This window comes from Ranitomeya imitator, chromosome 3 (genome assembly GCF_032444005.1).
Source record: "Ranitomeya imitator isolate aRanImi1 chromosome 3, aRanImi1.pri, whole genome shotgun sequence".
Taxonomy (NCBI): domain Eukaryota; kingdom Metazoa; phylum Chordata; class Amphibia; order Anura; family Dendrobatidae; genus Ranitomeya; species Ranitomeya imitator.
This window is the reverse complement of record NC_091284.1, coordinates 769,825,176-769,852,801: the sequence shown is the minus strand read 5'-3', so window position 1 is coordinate 769,852,801 and position 27,626 is coordinate 769,825,176. Positions and strand designations below refer to the sequence as shown.

The 27,626-nt window shown below is 46.4% G+C and overlaps 1 protein-coding gene across 1 annotated transcript in view; it reads right to left on the bottom strand.

Moving 5' to 3' along the window:
* The window catches only part of MTMR6 (myotubularin related protein 6), an 87,266-nt gene extending 62,850 nt beyond the window's left edge, over window positions 1-24,416 (bottom strand). Inside the window, exon 1 of the mRNA XM_069759061.1 lies at window positions 24,282-24,416. Within this exon, the coding sequence (XP_069615162.1) occupies window positions 24,282-24,305 (24 nt within the window). The 5' untranslated portion in view covers window positions 24,306-24,416. The remainder of the gene's footprint in view (window positions 1-24,281) is intronic.
* Between the last annotated feature and the right edge of the window lie 3,210 nt (window positions 24,417-27,626).

Below are 27,626 nucleotides of genomic sequence, written 5' to 3'. Positions count from 1 at the left end.
ACCATGGGCACAGCGGATTTGGTTTTCCATATGTTTACATGGTACTGTAAACCCGATGGAACACTGCTGCGAATCCGCAGCGGCCAATCCACACCGTGTGCACATAGCCTAATTCTAAAGGTATGTGCACACGCTGCGGAAAACGCTGCGGATCCGCAGCAGTTTCCCATGAGTGTACAGTTCAATGTGAACCTATGGGAACCAAAAATCGCTGTACACATGCTGCGGAAAAACTGCACGGAAACGCAGCGGTTTACATTCCGCAGCATGTCACTTCTTTCTGCGGATTCCGCAGCGGTTTTAGAACTGCTCCAATAGAAAATCGCAGTTGTAAAACCGCAGTGAAATGCGCAGAAAAACCGCGGTAAATCCACGATAAATCGGCAGCGGTTTAGCACTGTGGATTTTTCAAATCCGCTGCGGAAAAATCCGCATAGGACCAGAATACGTGTGCACATACCGAAACCCTAACCCTAGCCCTAACCCTACCCCTAACCCTAACCCTAGCCCTAACCCTACCCCTAACCCTAGCCCTAACCCTACGCCTACCCCTAACCCTACCCCTAACCCTAGTTCTTACCCCAACCTTAGTGAAAAAAAAAAAAATTCTTTATTTTTTTTATTGTCCCTATCTATGGGGGTGACAAAGGGGGGGGGTCATTTACTATTTTTTTTATTTTGATCACTGAGATAGGATATATCTCAGTGATCAAAATTCACTCTGGAACGAATCTGCCGGCCGGCAGATTCGGCGGGCGCACTGCAAATGCGCCCGCCATTTTGGAAGATGGCGGCGCCCAGGAAAGAAGACGGACGGACCTCGGGCGGCCAGGTAAGTATAAGGGGGGGGAGATCAGGGCACGGGGGGGGCGTCGGAGCACGGGGGGGTGGATCGGATCATGGGGGGGGGTGGATCGGAACACGGGAGGGAGGATTGGAGCACGGGGAAGGATTGGAGCACGGGGTGAGGGATCGCTGTGCGGGGGGGGGTGGATCGGAGCACGGGGGGGGGGGGTCGCTGTGTGCGGGGGGGGGATCGGAGTGCGGGGGGGTTTGATTGCAGCACAGGGGGTGTGATTGGTGCACGGGGAAGCGGACAGGAGGACGGGGGAGCGGAGCACAGGACTGAGGGGAGCGGACCACAGATCGGGGGGCTGGGGGGGCGATCGGAGGGGTGGGGTGGGTGCACATAAGTGTTTCCAGCCATGGCCGATGATATTGCAGCATCGGCCATGGCTGGATTGTAATATTTCACCAGTTTTTTAGGTGAAATATTACAAATCGCTCTGATTGGCAGTTTCACTTTCAACAGCCAATCAGAGCGATCGTAGCCACGAGGGGGTGAAGCCACCCCCCCTGGGCTAAACTACCACTCCCCCTGTCCCTGCAGATCGGGTGAAATGGGAGTTAACCCTTTCACCCGGCCTGCAGGGACGCGATCTTTCCATGACGCATATGCTGCGTCATGGGTCGGAATGGCACCGACTTTCATGACGCAGCGTATGCGTCAAAGGTCGGGAAGGGGTTAAGATTGGCAATTTGGCATTTCTGCTAGAGTGCCATCCCTGTGTGTGCCATCTCTCTCACATAGTGGGCCATAGAAAGCCTTTTCATTTTTCTGTATTTTTTTTTGTGGGGTGTATAAATTCTCCCTGATAAAAATACAGTGGGAGATTAATATTGGCCTTTGGGCTTGTGTGCCAGTCCTGAGTGTGCCATCTCTCTCACAAATAGTGGGCCATAGAAAGCCTATTTTATTTTTTTTGGGGTTTTATAAATTCTCCCTGAAAAAAAGGGAGATTAATATTGGCCTCTGGGCTTGTGTGCCAGTCCTGAGCGTGCCATCTGTGCCAGCCCTGAGCGTGCCATCTCTCTCACAAATAGTGGGCCATAGAAAGCCTATTTAATTTTTTTTTTGGTTTTATAAATTCTCCCTGAAAAAAAGGGAGATTAATATTGGCCTCTGGGCTTGTGTGCCAGTTGTGAGCGTGCCATCTGTGCCAGTCCTGAGCGTGCCATCTCTCTCACAAATAGTGGGCCATAGAAAGCCTATTTAATTTTTTTTTTGGTTTTATAAATTTTCCCTGAAAAAAGGGAGATTAATATTGGCCTCTGGGCTTGTGTGCCAGTTGTGAGCGTGCCATCTGTGCCAGTCCTGAGCGTGCCATCTCTCTCACAAATAGTGGGCCATAGAAAGCCTATTTAATTTTTTTTTTGGTTTTATAAATTCTCCCTGAAAAAAAGGGAGATTAATATTGGCCTCTGGGCTTGTGTGCCAGTTGTGAGCGTGCCATCTGTGCCAGTCCTGAGCGTGCCATCTCTCTCACAAATAGTGGGCCATAGAAAGCCTATTTAAATATTTTTTTGGTTTTATAAATTCTCCCAGAAAAAAAGGGAGATTAATATTGGCCTCTGGGCTTCTGTGCCAGTCCTGAGCGTGCCATCTGTGCCAGTCCTGAGCGTCCCATCTCTCTCACAAATAGTGGGCCATAGAAAGCCTTTTTTTTTGGGGTTTTAGAAATTCTCCCTGAAAAAAAAAGGGAGATTAATATTGCCCTTTGGGCTTGTGTGCCAGTACTAAGCGTGCCATCTCTCTCTCTCTCTCAGTCAGTGGGCCATAGAACGCCTATTTTTGGTTTTATTTGTTTTCTAAATTCTCCCTGAAAAAATCATTTTATTTTATTTGGTTTCTAAATTCTTCCTGATAAAATCATATTTTTTTTATTATTTTTTTTTCTAAAGTCTCCCTTGGGTTTCTAAAGTGTTCCTGAAAAAAATAAAAATAAAAAAAAAATAATAGTGTGACATTAATATTAACATTTGTGCTTCAGTGACAGTCCTGCGTGTGGGGCATCTCTCTAATTTGCAGCCACCAAAAACAGAGTGTGTAACATTGGGCCTGATTTTCGCTGTGGTCTCACCAACCTGTAAAGGGGTAGCTAAATCATACTGAAGTTATAGCTCACCGTGTAAGTTGTGTGACTGCAACAAATAACGTTAGTTTGGTTACGTTTTTAAAACAATGAGGAAGTCTAGTGGAAGAGGTCGTGGCCGGGGGCGTTCATTGTCAGCTGGTAATGAGGGTAGTGGTAGTGGTGGAGCATCAGGTGGTCGTGGGGAAAAAAATATTGCACCTAAGTCTGGAGCTGTGGAGCCAGGTTCGTCGTCCGGCTACACAAGGCCTCGAACGCTCCCTTTTCTGGGTTTAGGAAAACCGCTTTTAAAGCCGGAGCAGCAAGAGCAAGTTTTGGCTTATCTTGCTGACTCAGCCTCTAGCTCTTTTGCCTCCTCTCGTGAAACTGGTAAAAGTAAAAGCAGCGCGTCGTTAGTGGATGTTCACGGTCAGGGACAAGTCACTTCCTTGTCCTCTTCAGCAAAAACAACAACAGAGAAGAATGCAGCAGGCGACACAACGTCTTACTCCATGGAGCTCTTTACACATACCGTCCCTTGCTTAGAAAGTGAAGCAGTTAACAGTCCATGCCCATTACAAGTTGAATCTGACATGGAGTGCACTGACGCACAGCCACAGCCAGACTACTATGCTGGTCCTTTGACTCAGACCACAACATTGCCCTCGCAGGGTGCTGATCAAGAATCAGACCCTGATGAGACTATGTTGCCCCATCACGAACGCTATACCACCGAACGACACGGTGACACAGACGAAGTTGCGCAGGAGGTACAAGAAGAGTTATTAGATGACCCAGTTCTTGACCCCGATTGGCAGCCATTGGGGGAACAGGGTGCAGGCGGCAGCAGTTCTGAAGCAGAGGAGGAGGAGGGGCCGCAGCAGGCATCAACATCGCCACAGGTTCCATCTGCCGGGCCCGTATCTTGCCCAAAACGCGTGGCAAAGCCAAAACCTGGTGGAGGACAGCGTGGCCATCCGGTTAAAGCTCAGTCTGCAATGCCTGAAAAGGTATCCGATGCTAGAAAGAGTGCAGTCTGGCATTTTTTTAAACAACATCCAATTGATCAGCGCAAAGTCATCTGTCAAAAATGTTCTACTTCCTTAAGCAGAGGTCAGAATCTGAAAAGTCTCAATACTAGTTGCATGCATAGACATTTAACCACCATGCATTTGAAAGCTTGGACTAACTACCAAACGTCCCTTAAGGTTGTTGCACCCTCGGCCAATGAAGCTAGTCATCAACGCAACATCCCTTCCGGCAGTGTAGGACCACCATTTAGCGCACCACCTGCTGTATCTGTGCAGGTATCTTTGCCAGGCCAAAGCAGTCAGGGTCAGGGAATCACCAGTTTCGTAGTAGGAAACACTGCATCTAGGGCACCGGCGGCAACAATACCATCTCCCACCGTCTCTCAGTCTGCCATGTCCACCGGCACCCCCGCTAGTTCCACGATCTCCAGCTCTCCAGTCCAGCTCACCCTACATGAGACTATGGTTAGAAAAAGGAAATACTTAGCCTCGCATCCGCGTACACAGGGTTTGAACGCCCACATAGCTAGACTAATCTCGTTAGAGATGATGCCCTACCGGTTAGTTGAAAGCGAAGCTTTCAAAGACCTGATGGACTACGCTGTACCACGCTACGAGCTACCCAGTCGACACTTTTTTTCCAGAAAAGCCATCCCAGCCCTCCACCAGCATGTTAAAGAGCGCATCGTCCATGCACTCAGGCAATCTGTGAGCACAAAGGTGCACCTGACAACAGATGCATGGACCAGTAGGCATGGCCAGGGACGTTACGTGTCCATCACGGCACACTGGGTAAATGTGGTGGATTCAGGGTCCACAGGGGACAGCAAGTTTGGGACAGTTCTGCCTAGCCCACGGTCTAGTAAACAGTTGGCTGTAGCCGTTCGCACCCCCTCCTCCTCCTCCTCGTCCTCCTGCAGAAGCAAGAGCTCGTCCACAGACCGCAGTCGCACAAACACTCCATCCGCACCTGCCACTGTTGCACACCAGGTCTCCCATTATGGGGCAGCTACTGGCAAACGTCAGCAGGCTGTATTGGCTATGAAGTGTTTGGGCGACAATAGACACACCGCGGAAGTTCTGTCCGAGTTCTTGCAGCAAGAAACGCAGTCGTGGCTGGGCACTGTAGATCTTGAGGCAGGCAAGGTAGTGAGTGATAACGGAAGGAATTTCATGGCTGCCATCTCCCTTTCCCAACTGAAACACATTCCTTGCCTGGCTCACACCTTAAACCTGGTGGTGCAGTGCTTCCTGAAAAGTTATCCGGGGTTATCCGACCTGCTCCTCAAAGTGCGTGGACTTTGCGCACATATCCGCCGTTCGCCTGTACACTCCAGCCGTATGCAGACCTATCAGCGTTCTTTGAACCTTCCCCAGCATCGCCTAATCATAGACGTTGCAACAAGGTGGAACTCAACACTGCACATGCTTCAGAGACTGTGCGAACAGAGGCGGGCTGTTATGTTTTTGTGGGAGGATACACATACACGGGCAGGCAGTAGGATGGCAGACATGGAGTTGTCAGGTGTGCAGTGGTCGAAGATTCAAGACATGTGTCAAGTCCTTCAGTGTTTTGAGGAATGCACACGGCTGGTTAGTGCAGACAACGCCATAATAAGCATGAGCATCCCCCTAATGCGTCTGCTGATGCAAAGTTTGACGCACATAAAGGATCAGGCGTCTGCACCAGAGGAAGAGGAAAGCCTTGATGACAGTCAGCGATTGTCTGGTCAGGGCAGTGTACATGACGAGGTACCGGGCGAAGAGGAGGTGGAGGATGAGGAGGATGATGGGGATGAGTATATTTTTAATGAGGAAGCTTTCCCGGGGGCACGGGAAATTGGTGGCGTGGCAAGGCCGGGTTCTGGTTTTTTGAGGGACACAAGTGACGTAGATTTGCCTGCAACTGCCCCTCAACCAAGCACAACCGCAGATTTGACAACGGGAACTTTGGCCCACATGGCGGATTATGCCTTGCGTATCCTCAAAAGGGACACACGCATTACAAAAATGATGAACGATGACGATTACTGGTTGGCCTGCCTCCTTGATCCTCGCTATAAAGGCAAATTGCAAAATATTATGCCACATGAGAACTTGGAACTAATATTAGCAACAAAACAATCAACTCTTGTTGACCGTTTGCTTCTGGCATTCCCTGCACACAGCGCCCGTGATCGTTCTCACACGAGCTCCAGGGGCCAGCAGACCAGAGGTGTTAGAGGGGCAGAAATCAGAAGTGGCGTTGGCCAGAGGGGTTTTCTGACCAGGTTGTGGAGTGATTTTTCTATGACCGCAGACAGGACAGGTACTGCAGCATCAATTCAAAGTGACAGGAGACAACATTTGTCCAGTATGGTTACAAACTATTTTTCATCCCTTATCGACGTTCTCCCTCAACCGTCATTCCCATTTGATTACTGGGCATCCAAATTAGACACCTGGCCAGAATTGGCAGAATATGCATTGCAGGAGCTTGCTTGCCCGGCAGCTAGTGTCCTATCAGAAAGAGTATTCAGTGCTGCAGGTTCAATACTAACAGAAAAAAGGACTCGTCTGGCTACCCAAAATGTAGATGATCTAACCTTCATTAAAATGAACCACAACTGGATTTCAAAATCTTTTGCCCCACCCTGCCCGGCTGACACCTAGCTTTCCTATGAAAAGGTCTTGCCTGTGGACTATTCTGAATGACTTTTCCAATCTCGTAATTTTCTTCACCTGATTGTCCAGCATACGACATGTTTCCACCTCACGAAATGGCCAAACTCCCCACACGGGGCCGTGGTATCGCCACTTTGCGCTTGGACCCTTGAGAGTGCTGTTTGTCTGAAGAGGTGGGTGTGGCCGCTTTTGGTCGACGGCACTGCCACTGGGTCCCTCATAGTACAATAAAGTGTCTCTGGCGGTGGTGGTGCGCACCCAACGTCAGACACACCGTTGTAATATGAGGGGCCCTGTGCCTGTACTGCCGGCCACAAGACAGTTCCCCCCCCCAGCTCAAACAGTGCTCTACCACTAGCAAAATTATCTCTCACAGCTTCACCAATGTGTAGTCTAGGCGCTGACATCCTTCAATGCCTGGCACTGACAATACCATTGTTTTGACATTTTTGTTATGTTAGGCCTTCGAAGCCTGTCTGCGGTCCCTTCTTTCTACAACTACTACACTGACCAGGCCACTGCTGGCCGTGTTACCCTGGAACCAATTTAAAAGTGCCTACAGTCAGCCCAATTTTGTTATGTTAGGCCTTCGAAGCCTGTCTGCCGTCACTCCTTCCACTAGACTTCCACTGACCATACACTGCTGCCCATGTACCCCTGGAACCAATTTAAAAGTGCCTACAGCCAGCCCAATTTTGTTATGTTAGGCCTTCGAAGCCTGTCTGCGGTCACTCCTTCCACTAGACTTCCACTGACCAGACCACTGCTGCCCGTGTACCCCTGGAACCAATTTAAAAGTGCCTACAGCCAGCCCAAGTTTGTTATGTTAGGCCTTCGAAGCCTGTCTGCCGTCACTCCTTCCACTAGACTTCCACTGACCATACACTGCTGCCCATGTACCCCTGGAACAAATTTAAAAGTGCCTACAGCCAGCCCAAGTTTGTTATGTTAGGCCTTCGAAGCCTGTCTGCGTCCCGTTCTTTCAACTACAACTACACTGACCAGGCCACTGATGGCCGTGTTCCCCTGGAACCAATTTTAACTTGCCTACAGCCAGCCCTATGTTATTATGTTAGGCCTTCGAAGCCTGTCTGCGTCCCGTTCTTTCAACTACAACTACACTGACCAGGCCACTGATGGCCGTGTTCCCCTGGAACCAATTTTAACTTGCCTACAGCCAGCCCAATGTTAGGCCTTTGATGCCTGTCTGCCGTCACTCCTTCCACTAGGCCTCCACTGACCTGTCTATTGCTGCCCGTGTACCCCTTGAACCAACATCATTAAATATAAAAAAAATTAATTTGATTATAAAAAATAAGATCGTGTTGAGATCTCAAATGCAGACATTTTAACAATAAAAACAAACACACAACAAAAATCTGGAACTGTTCTAAAAAGGTCCAACAGCTACAATTACTTTCTCCTGCAAGAAGTTAACTGAAAGTTTTTTGGAGTTGTTAACACAGATATGGCATCCACCGAGTGTTGTCCTGTCGCGTCTCCTTTAAATTATTTCCAATAAGATGTTAAACTATTAATTTAATAAAATCAATAATTAAAAAAATAATTGAGTAAGTCAAAAGCACATTGCAAATAAACATTAATTACAAATCAAGAAGCATGGCGCGTCCGAGGGTGAGTAGATACCTAATAAGAATATAATCACCCTCGGACGCGCAATGCTTATTTCCAACATCCTTCCTTCCTAAGAATCAGCCCTTCCGTGGTGTAGAGAGAGGTTGTGTTACACTCCAAGGTGTTCCCCAGGTTGCCTTTCCTGAGCTTCGATCTTCCGGCTCTCGTTTAGTAGCTGTTGGAAACTACGCTGCATTAGGCCTACTAATTGTGTATGGGTGAAACAGTGGCGCATCTGCGGTCCCTCCTTCCACTAGGCCTCCACTGACCTGTCCACTGCGGCCCGTGTACCCCTTGAACCAACCTAATAAAATATTAAAAAAATTAATTTGATTATAAAAAATAAGATCGTGTTGAGATCTCAAATGCAGACATTTTAACAATAAAAACAAACACACAACAAATATCTGGAACTGTACTACAAAGGTCCAACAGCTACAATTTCTTTCTCCTGCAAGAAGTTAACTGAAAGTTTTTTGGAGTTGTTAACACAGATATGGCATCCACCGAGTGTTGTCCTGTCGCGTCTCCTTTAAATTATTTCCAATAAGATGTTAAACTATTAATTTAATAAAATCAATAATTAAAAAAATAATTGAGTAAGTCAAAAGCACATTGCAAATAAACATTAATTACAAATCAAGAAGCATGGCGCGTCCGAGGGTGAGTAGATACCTAATAAGAATATAATCACCCTCGGACGCGCAATGCTTATTTACAACAGCCTTCCTTCCTAAGAATCAGCCCTTTCGTGGTGTAGAGAGAGGTTGTGTTACACTCCAAGGTGTTCCCCGGGTTGCCTTTCATGAGCTTCGATCTTCCGGCTCTCGTTTAGTAGTTGGTGGAAACTACGCTGCATTAGGCCTACAAATTTGGTATGGGGTGTAGAGACAGGTTGTGTTACACTCCAAGGTTTTCACCAGGTTGCCTTTCCTGAGCTTCGATCTTCATGCTCTCGTTTAGTAGTTGTAGAAAAGTACGCTGCATTAGGCCTACAAAATGGGTATGGGGTGGAGAGAGATGGTGTGTTACACTCCAAGGTGTTCCCCAGGTTGCCTTTCCTGAGCTTCGATCTTCATGCTCTCGTTTAGTAGGTGTCGGAAAGTAGGCTGCATTAGGCCTAAAAAATGGGGAATGGGGTGGAGAGAGATGGTGTGTTACACTCCAAGGTGTTCCCCAGGTTTCCTTGCCATTGCTTCGGTCTTCCGACTCTCGTTTAGTAGTTGTAGAAAAGTACACTGCATTAGGCCTAAAAAATGGGTATGGGGTGGAGAGTGATGGTGTGTTACACTCCAAGGTGTTCCCCAGGTTGCCTTTCCTGAGCTTCTATCTTCATGCTCTCGTTTAGTAGGTGTCGGAAAGTAGGCTGCATTAGGCCTACAAATTGGGTATGGGGTGGAGAGAGATGGTGTGTTACACTCCAAGGTGTTCCCCAGGTTTCCTTGCCATTGCTTCGGTCTTCCGACTCTCGTTTAGTAGTTGTAGAAAAGTACACAGCATTAGGCCTACAAAATGGGTATGGGGTGGAGAGAGATGGTGTGTTACACTCCAAGGTGTTCCCCAGGTTGCCTTTCCTGAGCTTCTATCTTCAGGCTCTCATTAAATTGTGGTTAAATGGAACAACTGCATTTGGCGTACTAGTTGGTTTGGGGCCTACTATCGGTGTCTGCCACTCCTTGCTGTTCTCCTGGTTTCCTGTCCTGAAATTCCATTTTCAGCCTCTCGTTAAGTAGTTGTTAATGTTAGACTGCATTTGGCCTACTAGTTGGGTTGGGGCCTACTATCGGTGTCTGCCACTCCTTGCTGTTCTCCTCCACTGAACAAAGCTGTGCCGCCTGTTTACTACGGTTGCCAATTTTGAACTGCATTTCGACTACTTACTGATTTGGCCCTACTCTCTGTGTCAGCCTCTCATTCCAGTTGTCCTCCACTGCAATGCCCCCTGGTTATTCCTGTGTTACCAATTTTGAACTGCATTTAGCCCACTTTCTTCTTTGGGCCTATATCTGTGTTGCCACTTCATCGTGCCCATTGCCCAGCCAGTGATAGATGAGTCTGCTGGTACATTGACCCATAACGCAACATTCCCCGTGCACGCTACACAACAACATTGTGACCCTGCTGAAAGTCAGGTTGCTCTTCCCGCATACCAGACCACCTTACACGGGGACAAAGAGGAAGGTGCAGATGAAAGTGCAGGTTCCTTCATCAGGTGGGGGGAGGAATACTAGTTGGCGACGTCACTGGCACAGGGCCTCTCATAGTACGCAAAAGTGTTGCTGCCGGTGGGAGGCGCCCCCGCCGTGCAAACACACCGCTGTACTTTGAGGGGCCCTGTGCCAGTGCCAATGCCAACGAGTGGGCCCCCCCTGCTTGCTCAGGTTCACAGCACTTGCAAAGTTGAAATACTTACCTCTCCCTGCTCCACTGCCGTGACGTGGTCCAGATTTCCTGGGCCCACTAATTACTTGAACCAGCCCTACCCCCCACAACTTTAGCCAAATGACCCCCAATTTCAAATGCCTTCCAATTATTATAAGGTAAATTACGCTTGACAAGCTTCATTAAGAAGAATGGATGGTTTTGACATTAAAATGGGCACTCTAGGTGTTTTCCTGGCCCCCACTCACTGCCGACTATGCTGCCTCATTGACTTGCATTGGGTTTCGTGTTTCGGTCGATCCCGACTTTACGTCATAATCGGCCGATTTCACTCGACCCGACTTTGGACATAGTCGGGTTTCGCAAAACCTGGCTCGACTCTAAAAAGGTCAAGGTCGCTCAACTCTAATCCGCACAATTTTGGAACCAAAATTTTTTTTTGTTAGGGAGTTATAAGGGTGAAAAGTTGACCAGCAATTTCTCATTTTTACAACACCATTTTTTTTTTAGGGACCACATCTCATTTGAAGTCATTTTGAGGGGTCTATATGATAGAAAATACCTAAGTGTGACACCATTCTAAAAACTACACCCCTCAAGGTGCTCAAAACCACATTCAAGAAGTTTATTAACCCTTCTGGTGCTTCACAGGAATTTTTTGAATGTTTAAATAAAAATGAACATTTAACTTTTTTTCACAAAAAATTTAATTCAGCTCCAATTTGTTTGATTTTACCAAGGGTAACAGGAGAAAATGGACCCCAAACATTGTTGTACAATTTGTCCTGAGTACGCAGATACCCCATATGTGGGGGTAAACCACTGTTTGGGTGCATGACAGAGCTCGGAAGGGAAGGAGCGCCGTTTGACTTTTCAATGCAAAATTGACAGGAATTGAGATGGGACGCCATGTTGCGTTTGGAGAGCCACTGATGTGCCTAAACATTGAAATCCCCCACAAGTGACACCATTTTGGAAAGTAGATCCCCTAAGGAACTTATCTAGAGGTGTGGTGAGCACTTTGACCCACCCAGTGCTTCACAGAAGTTTATAATGCAGAACCGTAAAAATAAAAAATCATATTTTTTCACAAAAATGATCTTTTCGCCCACAATTTTTTATTTTTCCAAGGATAAGAGAAGAAATTGGACCCCAAAAGTTGTTGTACAATTTGTCCTGAGTACGCCGATACCCCATATGTGGGGGTAAACCACTGTTTGGGCGGATGGGAGAGCTCGGAAAGGAAGGAGCGCCGTTTGACTTTTCAATGCAAAATTGACAGGAATTGAGATGAGACGCCATGTTGCGTTTGCAGAGCCCCTAATGTACCTAAATAGTAGAAACCCCTCACAAGTGACACCATTTTGGAAAGTAGAACCCCTAAGGAACTTATCTAGATGTGTGGTGAGCGCTTTGACCCACCAAGGGCTTCACAGAAGTTTGTAATGGAGAGCCGTAAAAATAAAACAAAAATTTTTTCCCACAAAAAATATTTTTTAGCCCCCAGTTTTGTATTTTCCCGAGGGTAACAGGAGAAATTGGACCCCAAAATTTGTTGTCCAATTTGTCCTGAGTGCGCTGATACCCCATATGTGGGGGGAAACCACTGTTTGGGCGCATGGGAGGGCTCGGAAGGGAAGGAGCTCCATTTGGAATGCAGACTTAGATGGAATGGTCTGCAGGTGTCACATTGCATTTGCAGAGCCCCTGATGTACCTAAACAGTAGAAACCCCCCACAAGTGACACCATATTGGAAACTAGACCCCCCAGGGAACTTATCTAGCCCCTTAATCCCATATGACGTACTATCCCGTCCAGGTGACCTGGGACTTAATTCCCAGGGACGGGATAGTACGTCATATGCGATCGGCAGCGCTCACGGGGGGAGCGCGGCCGATCGCGGCCGGGTGTCAGCTGCCTATCGCAGCTGACATCCGGCACTATGTGCCAGGAGCGGTCACGGACCGCTCCCGGCACATTAACCCCCGGCACACCGCGATCAAAGATGATCGCGGTGTGCCGGCGGTGCAGGGAAGCATCGCGCAGGGAGGGGGCTCCCTGCGGGCTTCCCTGAGACGATCGGTACACGGTGATGTACTCACCGTGTACCGAGCGTCTTCTCCCTGCAGTCCCCGGATCCAAAATGGCCGCCGGGCTGCATCCGGGTCCTGCAGGGAGCACTTCCGGGTCAGGATCAGGCTGCAGCTGCAGCTCTAATCCTGCCCGGCTGTATGTCAGAGTGCTGTGCACACTGTCAGATCGGTGATCTGTGATGTCCCCCCCTGGGACAAAGTGAAAAAGTAAAAAAAAAAATTTCCACACTTGTAAAAAAAAATAAAAAAAAAAATTCCTAAATAAAGCAGAAAAAAAAAAAATATTATTCCCATAAATACATTTCTTCACATAAAAAAAAAACAAAAAAACAATAAAAGTACACATATTTAGTATCGCCGCGTCCGTAACGACCCGACCTATAAAACTGGCCCACTAGTTAACCCCTTCAGTGAACACCGTAAGAAAAAAAAAAAAAAAACGAGCCAAAAAACAACGCTTTATTATCATAACGCTGAACAAAAAGTGGAATAACACGCGATCAAAAAGACGGATATAAATAACCATGGTACCTCTGAAAGCGACATCTTGTCCCGCAAAAAACGAGCCGCCATATAGCATCATAACCAAAAAAATAAAAAAGTTATAGTCCTCAGAATAAAGCGATGCCAAAATAATTATTTTTTCTATAAAATAGCTTTTATCGTATAAAAGCGCCAAAACATAAAAAAAATGATATAAATGAGGTATCGCTGTAATCGTACTGACCCGAAGAATAAAACTGCTTCATCAATTTTACCAAACGCGGAACGGTATAAACGCCTCCCCCAAAAGAAATTCATGAATAGCTGGTTTTTGGTCATTCTGCCTCACAAAAAATCGGAATAAAAAGCGATCAAAAACTGTCACGTGTCCGAAAATGTAACCGATAAAAACGTCAACTCGTCCCGCAAAAAACAAGACCTCACATGACTCTGTGGACCAAAATATGGAAAAATTATAGGTCTCAAAATGTGGAGACGCAAAAACTTTTTTGCTATAAAAAGCGTCTTTTAGTGTGTGACGGCTGCCAATCATAAAAATCCGATATAAAAAACGCTATAAAAGTAAATCAAACCCCCCTTCATCACCCCCTTAGTTAGGCTAGGTTCACATGGCGTTAATGGGTTAACGCTAACGGACAGCGTTGCACGGCGAAAATGTCACAATTAATGCCGTGCAACGGGTCCGTTAGCACAACCATTGACAGCAATGTGATTTTCGGGTGTAGCGCATCGCTAGAGCGTGCCATTTTCGGCTCGCGCTAGCAAGGTGCCATTCTTTTGTGGCGCGCCTCAGACGCTGCTTGCAGCGTCCGCGGCGCGCCCGAGGTCCGATCCCCGATCTTCCAGAGCGGGGACGTTAACGCGACCACTAAACACGACACCTAAAAAGACATTGCGTTAGCGCAATCCGCTAGCGCTAAACGGATTTCCCTAACGCAATGTGAACCTAGCCTTAGGGAAAAATAATAAAATTAAAAAAAACGTATTTATTTCCATTTTCCCATTAGGGTTAGGGCTAGGGTTAGGGCTAGGGTTTGGATTACATTTACGGTTGGGATTAGGGTTGGGATTAGAATTAGGGGTGTGTCAGGGTTAGGTGTGTGGTTAGGGTTACAGTTGGGATTAGGGTTAGGGGTGCGTTTGGATTAGGGTTTCATTTACAATTGGGGGGTTTCCACTGTTTAGGCACATCAGGGGCTCTCCAAACGCGACATGGCGTCCGATCTCAATTCCAGCCAATTCTGCATTGAAAAAGTAAAACAGTGCTCCTTCACTTCCGAGCTCTCCCGTGCGCCCAAACAGGGGTTTACCCCAACATATGGGGTATCATCGTACTCGAGACAAATTGGACAACAACTTTTTGGGTCCAAGTTCTCTTGTTATCCTTGGGAAAATAAAAATTTGGGGGGCTAAAAATCATTTTTGTGGGAAAAAAAAGGTTTTTATTTTCACGGCTCTGCGTTGTAAACTGTAGTGAAACACTTGGGGGTTCAAAGTTTTCACAACACATCTAGATAAGTTCCGTGGGAGGTCTAGTTTCCAATATGAGGTCACTTGTGGGTGGTTTCTACTGTTTGGGTACATCAGGGGCTCTGCAAATGCAACGTGACGCCTGCAGACCAATCCATCTAAGTCTGCATTCCAAATTGCGCTCCTTCCCTTCCGAGCTCTGCCATGCGCCCAAACAGTGGTTCCCCCCCACATATGGGGTATCAGCGTACTCAGGACAAATTGAACAACAACTTTTGGGGTCCAATTTATTCTGTTACCCTTGTAAAAATACAAAGCTGGGGGCTAAAAAATCATTTTTGTGAAAAAAAAAAAAAGAATTTTTATTTTCACGGCTCTGCGTTATAAACTGTAGTGAAACACTTAGGGGTTCAAAGTTCTCACAACACATCTAGATAAGTTCCTTGGGAGGTCTAGTTTCTAATATGGGGTCACTTGTGGGGGGTTTGTACTGTTTGGGTATATCAGGGGCTCTGCAAATGCAACGTGACTCCTGCAGACCAATCCATCTAAGTCTGCATTCCAAATGGCGCTCCTTCCCTTCCGAGCTCTGCCATGCGCCCAAACAGTGGTTCCCCCCCACATATGGGGTATCAGCGTACTCAGGACAAATTGGACAACAACTTTTGGGGTCCAATATATTCTGTTACCCTTGTGAAAATACAAAACTGGGGGCTAAAAAATAATTTTTGCGAAAAAAAAAAAAAAATTATTTTAACGGCTCTGCGTTATAAACTGTAGTGAAACACTTGGGGGTTCAAAGCTCTCAAAACACATCTAGATAAGTTCCTTAGGGGGTCTACTTTCCAAAATGGTGTCACTTGTGGGGGGTTTTAATGTTTAGGCACATCAGGGGCTCTCCAAACCAACATGGCGTCCCATCTCAATTCCAGTCAATTTTGCATTGAAAAGTCAAATGGCGCTCCTTTCCTTCCGAGCTCTGCCATGCGCCCAAACAGTGGTTTACCCCCACATATGGGGTATCGTCGCACTCAGGACAAATTGCACAACAACTTTTGTGGTCTAATTTCTTCTCTTACCCTTGGGAAAATAAAAAATTGGTGGCGAAAAGATTATTTTTGTGAAAAAATATGATTTTTTATTTTTACGGCTCTGCATTATAAACTTCTGTGAAGCACGTGTTGGGTCAAAGTGCTCACCACACCTCTAGATAAGTTCCTTAAGGGGTCTACTTTCCAAAATGGTGTCACTTGTGGGGATTTCAATGTTTAGGCACATCAGGGGCTCTCCAAACGCAACATGGCATCATATCTCAATTCCAGTCAATTTTGCATTGAAAAGTAAAATGGCGCTCCTTCCCTTCCGAGCTCTGCCATACGCCCAAACAATGGTTTACACCCATATATGGGGTATCAGCGTACTCAGGACAAATTGGCCAACAATTTCTGAGGTCCAATTTCTTCTCTTACTCTTGGGAAAATAAAAAATTGGGGGCGAAAAGATCATTTTTGTGAAAAAATATGATTTTTTATTTTTACGGCTCTGCATTATAAACTTCTGTGAAGCAATTGGTGGGCCAAAGTGGTCACCACACATCTAGATAAGTTCCTTAGGGTGTCTACTTTCCAAAATGGTGTCACTTGTGGGGGGTTTCAATGTTTAGGCACATGAGGGGCTCTCCAAACGCAACATGGCGTCCCATCTCAATTCCTGTCAATTTTGCATTGAAAAGTCAAATGGCGCTCCTTTCCTTCCGAGCTCTGCCATGCGCCCAAACAGTGGTTTACCCCCACATATGGGGTATCAGCGTACTCAGTACAGATTGTACAACAATGTTTGGCATCCATTTTATCCTGTTACCCTTGGTAAAATAAAACAAATTGGAGCTGAAATAAATTTTGTGTGAAAAAAAGTTAAATATTCATTTTTATTTAAACATTCCAAAAATTCCTGTGAAGCACCTGAAGGGTTAATAAACTTCTTGAATGTGGTTTTGAGCACCTTGAGGGGTGCAGTTTTTAGAATGGTGTCACACTTGGGTATTTTCTATCATATAGACCCCTGAAAATGACATCAAATGAGATGTGGTCCCTAAAAAAAAATGGTGTTGTAAAAATGAGAAATTGCTGGTCAACTTTTAACCCTTATAACTCCCTAACAAAAAAAAATTTCGGTTCCAAAATTGTGCTGATGTAAAGTAGACATGTGGAAAAGGTTACTTATTAAGTATTTTGCGTGACATATCTCTGTAATTTAAGGGCATAAAAATTTAAAGTTGGAAAATTGCGAAATTTTGTAAATTTTCGCCAAATTTCCGTTTTTTTCACAAATAAACGCAAGTTATATCGAATAAATGTTACCACTAAAATGAAGTACAATATGTCACGAGAAAACAATGTCAGAATCGCCAAGATCCGTTGAAGCGTTCCAGAGTTATAACCTCATAAAGGGACAGTGGTCAGAATTGTAAAAATTGGCCTGGTCATTAACGTGCAAACCACCCTCGGGGCTTAAGGGGCTAGATGTGTTGTGAGAACTTTGAAACACCAAGTGTTTCACTACAGTTTATAACGCAGAGCCGTAAAAATAAAAAATCTTTTTTTTTCCCACAAAAATTATTTTTTAGCCCCCAGTTTTGTATTTTTCCAAGGGTAACAGGAGAAATTGGACCCCAACAGTTGTTGTCCTATTTGTCCTGAGTACGCTGATACCCCATATGTTGGGGTAAACCCCTGTTTGGGCACACGGGAGAGCTCGGAAGGGAAGGAGCACTGTTTTACTTTTTCAACGCAGAATTGGCTGGAATTGAGATCGGACGCCATGCTGCGTTTGGAGAGCCCCTGATCTGCCTAATCAGTGGAAACCCCCCAATTATAACTGAAACCCTAATCCAAACACACCCCTAACCCTAATTCCAACGGTAACCCTAACCACACCTCTAACCCTGACACACCCTTAACCCCAATCCCAACCGTAAATGTAATCTAAACCCTAACTGTAACTTTAGCCCCAACCCAAACTGTAGCCCCAACCCTAACCCTAGCCCTAATGGGAAAATGGAAATAAATACATTTTTTTAATTTTTCCCTAACTAAGGGGGTGATGAAGGGGGGTTTGATTTACTTTTATAGCGGGTTTTTTACGGATTTTATGATTGGCAGCCGTCACACACTGAAAGACGCTTTTTATTGCAAAAAATATTTTTTGCGTTACCACATTTTGAGAGCTATAATTTTTCCATATTTTGGTCCACAGAGTCATGTGAGGTCTTGTTTTTTGTGGGACGAGTTGACGTTTTTATTGGTAACATTTTCGGGGACGTGACATTTTTTGATCGCTTTTTATTCCGATTTTTGTGAGGCAGAATGACCAAAAACCAGCTATTCATGAATTTCTTTTGGGGGAGGCGTTTATACCGTTCCGCGTTTGGTAAAATTGATAAATCAGTTTTATTCTTCGGGTCAGTACGATTACAGCGACACCTCATTTATATCATTTTTTTATGTTTTGGCGCTTTTATACGATAAAAACTATTTTATAGAAAAAATAATTATTTTTGCATCGCTTTATTCTCAGGACTATAACTTTTTTATTTTTTTGCTGATGATGCTGTATGGCGGCTCGTTTTTTGCAGGACAAGATGACGCTTTCAGCGGTACCATGGTTATTTATATCTGTCCTTTTGATCGCGTGTTATTCCACTTTTTGTTCGGCGGTATGATAATAAAGCGTTGTTTTTTGCCTCTTTTTTTTTTCTTTTCTTACGGTGTTTACTGAAGGGGTTAACTAGTGGGCCAGTTTTATAGGTCGGGCCGTTACAGGACGGCGATACTAAATATGTGTACTTTTATTGTTTTTTTTTTATTTATTTAGATAAAGAAATGTATTTATGGGAATAATATTTTTTTTTTTTTCATTATTTAGGAAAAAAAAATTTTGAATTTTTTTTTTTTACACATTTGGAAAAATTTTTTTTTACTTTTTTACTTTGTCCAGGGGGAGACATCACAGATCGGTGATCTGACAGTTTGCACAGCACTCTGTCAGATCACTGATCTGACTTGCAGCGCTGCAGGCTTCACAGTGCCTGCTCTGAGCAGGCTCTGTGAAGCCACCTCCCTTCCCTGCAGGAACCAGATCCGCGGCCATCTTGGATCTGGGCCTGGAGCAGGCAGGGAGGGAGGTAAGACCCTCGCAGCAACACGATCACATCTCGTTGCTGCGGGGGGCTCAGGGAAGCCCGCAGGGAGCCCCCTCCCTGCGCGATGCTTCCCTGCACTGCCGGCACATCGCGATCATCTTTGATCGCGGTGTGCCAGGGGTTAATGTGCCGGGGGCGGTCCGTGACCGCTCCTGGCACATAGTGCCGGATGTCAGCTGCGATAGGCAGCTGACACCCGGCCGCAATCGGCCACGCTCCCCCCGTGAGCGCCGCCGATTGCGCTGGACGCACTATCCCGTCCGTGGTCAGAGGGGCCCACCTCGACGGGATAGTACGTCCGATGTCAGAAAGGGGTTAACAGAAATCCGCAGTGGTAAAAACTGCAGAAAATCCGCACAAAATCCACATCAATTCCGCACAAAAAACGCACTAAAACCGCATAAAACCACAGCAAATCCGCAGCTGCGGATTCTGCCAGGAAATGCGGATTTTGTGCAGAAAATTCTGCACCTCTTTTCTTACGTGTGCACACAGCCTTATGGAGAGCAGAGAAAAAAAGGTTACAGACAGGAAGGAAAGAAAATACAGAGGAAACAAGTGCAGGACAGAAGCTGTGCTGATATATGAACTAATCAAGAGAGCAGCTCCCTGGGTACACACAGAGCTAACATCCAGCCTACATTACTGGGAGAGACACTCCAACATGAGAAAAATCTGAAACATGAATCAAGCTGCAAACTGCATATCAGGAGGTCTGAAAATAAATTAAGGAATGATAATTGTAGACTGAAACTGTGTGCAAGTTTATTCACAAAATGGAATCACTCGCATTTATGAAAATAATTTTTCCAGGTCAAAAATGTCCATAGCCTTTAAGCTGACAGGTTCTAACTATAAAGCGATGAATCTAAAGACCCCAATTTAAAAAAAAATGTGAAATCTGAGTTGCGGAACAAAAGGAAATACCAGGGATATTCCCATCTTCTAATGTTATGGGACATCATTAAGAGATGACCTAATATTTCTATGGAATTGGGATCAACGTCTAGGACCCTCACGGAATATGAAGGGACAGGGATCACTTTGGCATTTCTCCAGCATCGTGGTCGAAAACTGCAACATAGCTCTATGCAAATACCGTAAATGAGGCTGTGCTGCCGTTCCGCGCCCACCATGTTGTTGGCGTTGCAGATTTTGTGCACCTATTATGTAAATTTTGTTACTTGCATTTTTTCAGTGCGTTTGAGTGCTGTTTTTTAACGTGTTTTTATCATATTTTTCACTCTGCAATTTGTGATTTTTTTTATAATTACCGGTATTTGGCTTTGACAAAACTTTATTGTTATAATCATGTGCGGATTACACGTATTTTTCGTACGTTTCTGCCACGGAAACTCAGTAATAAAGCAAGTGCGTTTTCATTTGCGAATTTTCTGCATCTAATGCACTATGGGGGAAAAATCTGCACTTAAAACTCACTGTACCTGCAAGCCAAACAGATGTATCCGAGGCAAAAAGGAGGCACATACGCATCTGAGGTAAAAAGGAGGCACAGACACATCTGAGGCTAAAAGGAGGCACAGACACATCTGAGGTAAAAAGAGGCACAGACACATCTGAGGCTAAAAGGAGGCACAGACACATCTGAGGTAAAAAGGAGGCACAGACACATCTGAGGCTAAAAGGAGGCACATACGTATCTGAGGTAAAAAGGAGGCACAGACACATCTGAGGCTAAAAGGAGGCACAGACACATCTGAGGCTAAAAGGAGGCACAGACACATCTGAGGCTAAAAGGAGGCACATACATATCTGAGGTAAAAAGGAGGCACAGATGCATCTGAGGTAAAAAGAGGCACAGACGCATCTGAGGTAAAAAGAGGCACAGACACATCTGAGGCTAAAAGGAGGCACATACGTATCTGAGGTAAAAAGGAGGCACAGACACATCTGAGGCTAAAAGGAGGCACATACGCATCTGAGGTAAAAAGGAGGCACAGATGCATCTGAGGTAAAAAGAGGCACAGACGCATCTGAGGCTAAAAGGAGGCACAGACGCATCTGAGGTAAAAAGGAGGCACAGACGCATCTGAGGTAAAAAGAGGCACAGACGCATCTGAGGTAAAAAGGAGGCACAGACGCATCTGAGGCTAAAAGGAGGCACAGACGCATCTGAGGTAAAAAGGAGGCACAGACGCATCTGAGGTAAAAAGAGGCACAGACGCATCTGAGGCAAAAAGAAGGGACAGACGTATCTGAGGCAAAAAGGAGGCACAGACGAATCTGAGGTAAAAAGGAGGCACAGACGCATCTGAGGTAAAAAGGAGGCACAGACGCATCTGAGGTAAAAAGAGGCACAGACGCATCTGAGGTAAAAAGGAGGCACAGACGCATCTGAGGCTAAAAGGAGGCACAGACGCATCTGAGGTAAAAAGAGGCACAGACGCATCTGAGGTAAAAAGGAGGCACAGACGCATCTGAGGCTAAAAGGAGGCACAGACGCATCTGAGGTAAAAAGAGGCACAGACGCATCTGAGGTAAAAAGAGGCACAGACGCATCTGAGGCAAAAAGAGGCACAGACGCATCTGAGGCAAAAAGGAGGCACAGACACATCTGAGGCTAAAAGGAGGCACAGACGCATCTGAGGTAAAAAGAGGCACAGACGCATCTGAGGTAAAAAGGAGGCACAGACGCATCTGAGGTAAAAAGGAGGCACAGACGCATCTGAGGTAAAAAGAGGCACAGACGCATCTGAGGCAAAAAGGAGGGACAGACGTATCTGAGGCAAAAAGGAGGGACAAACGCATCTGAGGTAAAAAGAGGCACAGACGCATCTGAGGCAAAAAGAAGGGACAGATGTATCTGAGGCAAAAAGAAGGGACAGATGTATCTGAGGCAAAAAGAAGGGACAGATGTATCTGAGGCAAAAAGAAGGGACAGACGGATCTGTGGTAAAAAGGAGGCACATACGCATCTGAGGTAAAAAGGAGGCACAGACGCATCTGAGGTAAAAAGGAGGGACAGACGCATCTGAGGCAAAAAGGAGGGACAGACGTATCTGAGGCAAAAAGGAGGGACAGATGTATCTGAGGTAACAGAAGGGACAGATCTAGCTGAGGCAAAAAGAAGGGACAGACGTATCTGAGGTAAAAAGGAGGCACAGACATATCTGAGGTAACAGAAGGGACAGATGTATCTGAGGTAACAGTAGGGACAGACCCTCTAGAGAAGGAACATTTGGAAGGTGTATACTCGTGAATGGAGGTTGACCTGGTACAGCTCAGAGTCCGTCCTCACCTACATGTCTCATTCATGGCACTCTGATCCATAACAGAATGGGACTGGTTGTCCCTGATTCCAGCTGATTATTCCACAGCCCAACAATGAGGACATTCATCTGAGAAAGCAACAAACAAAGCAACGGAAGCTCTGGCCAACAACAAATGTGGTCACTGCTACCACCATACAATCAGGGAGCTGAGCCAAGCCCCCCAGCAATTCACACCATGCCAGCAAGTGACGAGTCACGGCCGTGTGTGACACAGCAGAGCGGCATCCTGTGCTTCATAGCCATCCTCGCAGCAAAATGCCGCATTAAATGGCAGGTTCATCTCCGACCACAACCCGACAGTCTGTACAGAGACTGAATCTACAAAGTTGAGAAACTTGGTAAATCCCCAGCAATTATTCTTATTAGTGATGAGCGAGCATGCTCGGGTCCTGTCTTCGGCGTGCTCGAATAATATGTTAGAGTCCCCGCGGCTGCATGTCTCAGTCTGACACTTGACAACCCTAGACCCGTCCTGCTAGACTGCAGAGAACTAACTTTTCCGTCGGGCCGCCGGATGACATCATCACACATGATTTGCATAGTGATGTCATTGAATGACTTCATCAGTCCCAGTGAGTTATCTCGTGAGTCACAGATCGCGCTAAATGATCATTTCTGCTCAGACATCAGTGTAATTGTGTCCAGCTTAAAAGGACATTGCCTAAAAAACAAAAACAAAAAAATGTTTTGGACTGTTCCAGATTAAAGTGTGGCTGCTATCATCGGTACCATTTTTTTTTCACAGGAGTTGTATAGTTGTCATTCATGGGGTCCCAGGGATTTCCTTCTTTAGACATATTTGGCCCGTACACAGGATATGTCATCAAAGAGCCGAACGTTGCAAACTACTGACAGATGGCAATCCAACTTTCTAGCAGAGTCGTCCCGGATGTCCAGAGGGCCGCGGCAGAAGGGGACGAGGGGCATCAAGTTGTCCTGTTATGACTAGTGGGGGCCGTCTCCTGCTGAGAGCACTGGGGGAAGTAGACAGATAAACTATGGTCATTGGTAGTGGGGGAATGAATGACCATTTTTTTTACTGCTAGTCTGGGGGGGCTTGTACATTCCACTTTCTATGCTTCGGCTAGACATTTTTTATAAAGTCCATTAAGGTCAGGTTCACACAGAAGCGGATATTTCATCAGATCTCTTAACACTAAGCGCATACAATGAGAAGGATCTTAGACCCGGTGAGACTATGAAAATCCCTGATAGAATGGCTAGATTATCTTGGAATTAATATCAGGTGGGAATATTAAAAAAAAAAAGACTATAAAGACATTCCCACATTGATTTTCACAGAAAGTACACTAGTCTCACCAGGTCTAAGACTAATAATCTGTGCAATTTGCATTTGCTTTGAGTTTTTGGATCCTGTTGCTGACTCCAACACCTAAGATGTGGCTGCCCTGACACTACTAACTTTCCATTAACATGACTGAGAACATAGTGGAAATCTAACCAACCCCATTACAGTCAACGGAGTTTCCTGGGCGCGATTTGTGCCCGTTATTTGTCGCATTCGAATGGGTTCTACTTCTCACCTATGGCAGACGTGAGCCTGGCCTTACACCGAGCACTTCTGTAGGCTCCGCTGTCCATAGTCACATCCACCTCCGCCCCGTGGAGCACCCAATATTACGGTGTATTAAAGGGGTCTTCCCAATGTGATCACTTATGTCTATACAGAGGACGGGGTGTCCCTCGATCCACCACATCAAGGAGAATGAATAGACAGCAGGCGGAGCTCTCCATTCACTTCTATGGGAATGATGGAGGCAGTGAGCAGATCTGGTGTAATAGACCAGAAATGTCGGTGTGGAGACTACGCCTTTAACTTCTCACTGTGTTTTTTTGGAAAATGGAAATGACAGAATTGAGGGGAAGGGACACTCTGGTTTTAGGCCGATTCTAGGGAAAACGACTCATGCAGAGGAGTCTTCTGTACATTGTACTGCAGGGCAGAGCCTGGAACATGGCACCAGTAAGTGAGAGGAAGCAGCACTGGAGGGAGGCATGACCATGCCATGTCACCCACTACCATCAGTGCCATGCAACCAGCTGACGCTGCACTCACAAGCCCCAGCCCCCCTACCTTGGTGGTGCGGATGTGCTCCATCTCCGGCCCCTTCTATCAGATGCACCAGGACCGGGTGATCGCCGGGATCCTGCTCGCTTCCTGCTGCTGCTGCCGGAGCCGCAATACACTTCCTGCTATGATCGATGCAACAAGGACTGAAACACAGTGCGAGCTGCGGCGGCGCCGTACAGTCCTGCGTGTACACCGGCGCCACCGTGTGCTCATATTACGGTACTGCAGTATTGCAGTACTGGGACTATAAACTGATGACGACCTTTGACACTCACACTGCAGGAATGAATGTGTCGCATGGATTTATGTCTTTTTACATCAGCAAAGGAACTTGCCCCCAGACACCCATCAGCCATAACATGAAGCTTACTCACAAGAATCCACAAGGAAATCCACCCCCAAATCGCATGGATTTTGATGTAGATTTTGCTGCTGATTTCTCAGCAGAAAACAGCAGCATACAAAATAAAACAAATCCTCATTACCTACCTGGCTTTTCCATGGCTCCAGTAAGTCTTGGGACAACTCTGCCTACTGCAATGACATCTGAGCCCATGTGGATTGTGATTGATAGCGGCAGGCAAGGTCTCCGAGCCTTCGGATCGCTGAGGGAGTTTCATAGAGTTTTTTTTAAACTTTATGAAAAGTATTTTTTTTAAAGTCTTTTGATGTTTCACCGAAAATTGGCTTCATTATGGACTTTGACTTCCATGTTGAAATCAAGGGGCAAAATCCTTAAGGGGGTTCTTTGGTAAAAAAAAAAAAAAAAACGAGTTATCGATGCACAGGATAGGTGATAAGTTATTGATCGGTGGGTCTCTGACCGCTGGGACTCTCACTGATCGGTAGAAAGGGTAGCATTCATCCCCTACGGAGCATGTTTATTCCCCATTAGGGTTTGTTCCCACGGTTAAGAATCGGCAGCGCATTGAATGCAGCACATGTCCGCTCCGTCTAAAGCGCTGCCGGCTTTTGAACGCAGGTGATTCCGCATGTGTTCATTGAACCGTGCGGAATCACTACGTCATATACATTGGACGAGAAATTTATCTTGCGGAGATGGAGGGTCTCCGCAAGATTAATTGACATGTTGCATGTCCGTCTCCGCAGTGAAGCCGGAGGCATCCGTGCACGCATAGTGGACATGGGATTTCTTAAAATCCCATCCACTATGCTGTAACATCTGGACGCTGCAGATTGGATTTACAGACCGTGGGAACATACCCTAAAGCCATAGTCACACTAGCGAGTTTTATGGACTTATGAGAGGCGCAGAAAATATGCATTGCACACGGACTAATGATTTTCTATGAAGCAGCTCCTATCTACCATATTTTACGCATCCGTATTATACGGTATTGTACGGGCGTAGAAAATCGCCGCATGCTACGTTTGTCAGCGTATTGCACAAAAAATACGCCACTGAAAGTCAATGGAGGCGAGAAAAATACGGATTACACACGGACCAACATTGTGACTTGCGAGAAATATGCAGCGGTGTTCTATAGAAAAGCCGGCAATTCAGTGCGGTGTACAGTAAAATCACACTGACAGGTTAGAATAGAATAGCTAAAATAAACGTCTACACATAGTATAGGGGTATATATATACACTAGCTATTGAACCCGTTCTACGCCCGGGTGGCGAGCATTTATATTGGTATATGGTCTCCTTCCTGGTATGTGCTGCTCCATCCTGCGTCCCCATCCTGTCATGTGCTGCTCCACCCTGCGTCCCCATCCTGTCATGTGCTGCACCCATCCTGCGTCCCCATCCTGTCATGTGCTGCACCCATCCTGCGTCCCCATCCTGTCATGTGCTGCTCCATCCTGCGTCCCCATCCTGTCATGTGCTGCTCCATCCTGCGTCCCTATCCTGTCATGTGCTGCTCCATCCTGCGTCCCCATCCTGTAATGTGCTGCACCCATCCTGCGTCCCCATCCTGTCATGTGCTGCACCCATTCTGCGTCCCCATCCTGTCATGTGCTGCACCCATCCTGCGTCCCCATCCTGTCATGTGCTGCACCCATCCTGCGTCCCCATCCTGTCATGTGCTGCACCCATCCTGCGCCCCCATCCTGTCATTTGCTGCTCCCATCCTGCGCCCCCATCCTGTCATGTGTTGCTCCCATCCTGCGCCCCCATCCTGTCATGTGCTGCTTCCATCCTGCGCCCCCGTTCTGTCATGTGCTGCTGCCATCCTGCGCCCCCGTTCTGTCATGTGCTGCTCCCATCCTGCGCCCCCGTTCTGTCATGTGCTGCTCCCATCCTGCGCCCCCGTTCTGTCATGTGCTGCTCCCATCCTGCACCCCCATTCTGTCATGTGCTGCCCTATTCTGTCATGTGATGTGTTATGGACCTGGTGGTTAGGAGCACCCGGAACGACCTGATGGTTAAACTCACACAGGACAAGCTCTGGGAAGTGGGAGCTCTGCCGACCGCAACCCCTAATCCTATCACACAACTAGAAATAGCCGTGGAGCGTACCTAACATGACCTAGACGCCTCTTCACAGCCTAAGAGCTAACTAGCCCTAAAGATAGAAAATAAAGCCTACCTTACCTCAGAGAAATTCCCCAAAGGAAAAGGCAGCCCCCCACATATATTGACTGTGAGTTACGATGAAAGTCACAAACACAGAAATGAAACAGGTTTCAGCAAAGGGAGGCCAGACTTACTAAACAGACTGAGGATAGGAAAGGTAACTTTGCGGTCAGCACAAAAAACTACAAAAGACCACGCAGAGTGTGCAAAAAGACCTCCGCACCGACTCACGGTGCGGAGGTGCCACTCTGCATCCCAGAGCTTCCAGCTAGCAAGGCAAAATCATGATAGCCAACTGGACAAGGAAACAATGAACAAATAATAACTAGCATGGACTTAGCTTCTGCTGGAGTAGACAGGTCACCAGAAAGATCCAAGAGCGAACTGAACCAGTACAAGAACATTGACAGCTGGCATGGAGTAACGATCTGAGTGGAGTTAAATAGAACAGCCATCCAAAGAATAAACTACGTCACCTGTGGAAGGAACCTCAGAAGCAGCAGCTCCACTCACAGCCACCAGAGGGAGTCCATGGACAGAACTCGCCGAAGTACCATTCATGACCACAGGAGGGAGTTCGAAAACAGAATTCACAACAGTGATGTTTCCATCCTGCGCTCCCGTTCTGTCATGTGCTGCTCCCATCCTGCGCCCCCATTCTTTAATTTGCTGCTCCCATCCATATGCCCCATACGCTGCTCCATAAAGGTTTATGGCCCCCATAAAATGCTCCATAGTATGTGCCCCGTACAGTGCTCCATAAAGGATGATGGCCCCCATAAGATGCTCCATAGTATATGCCCC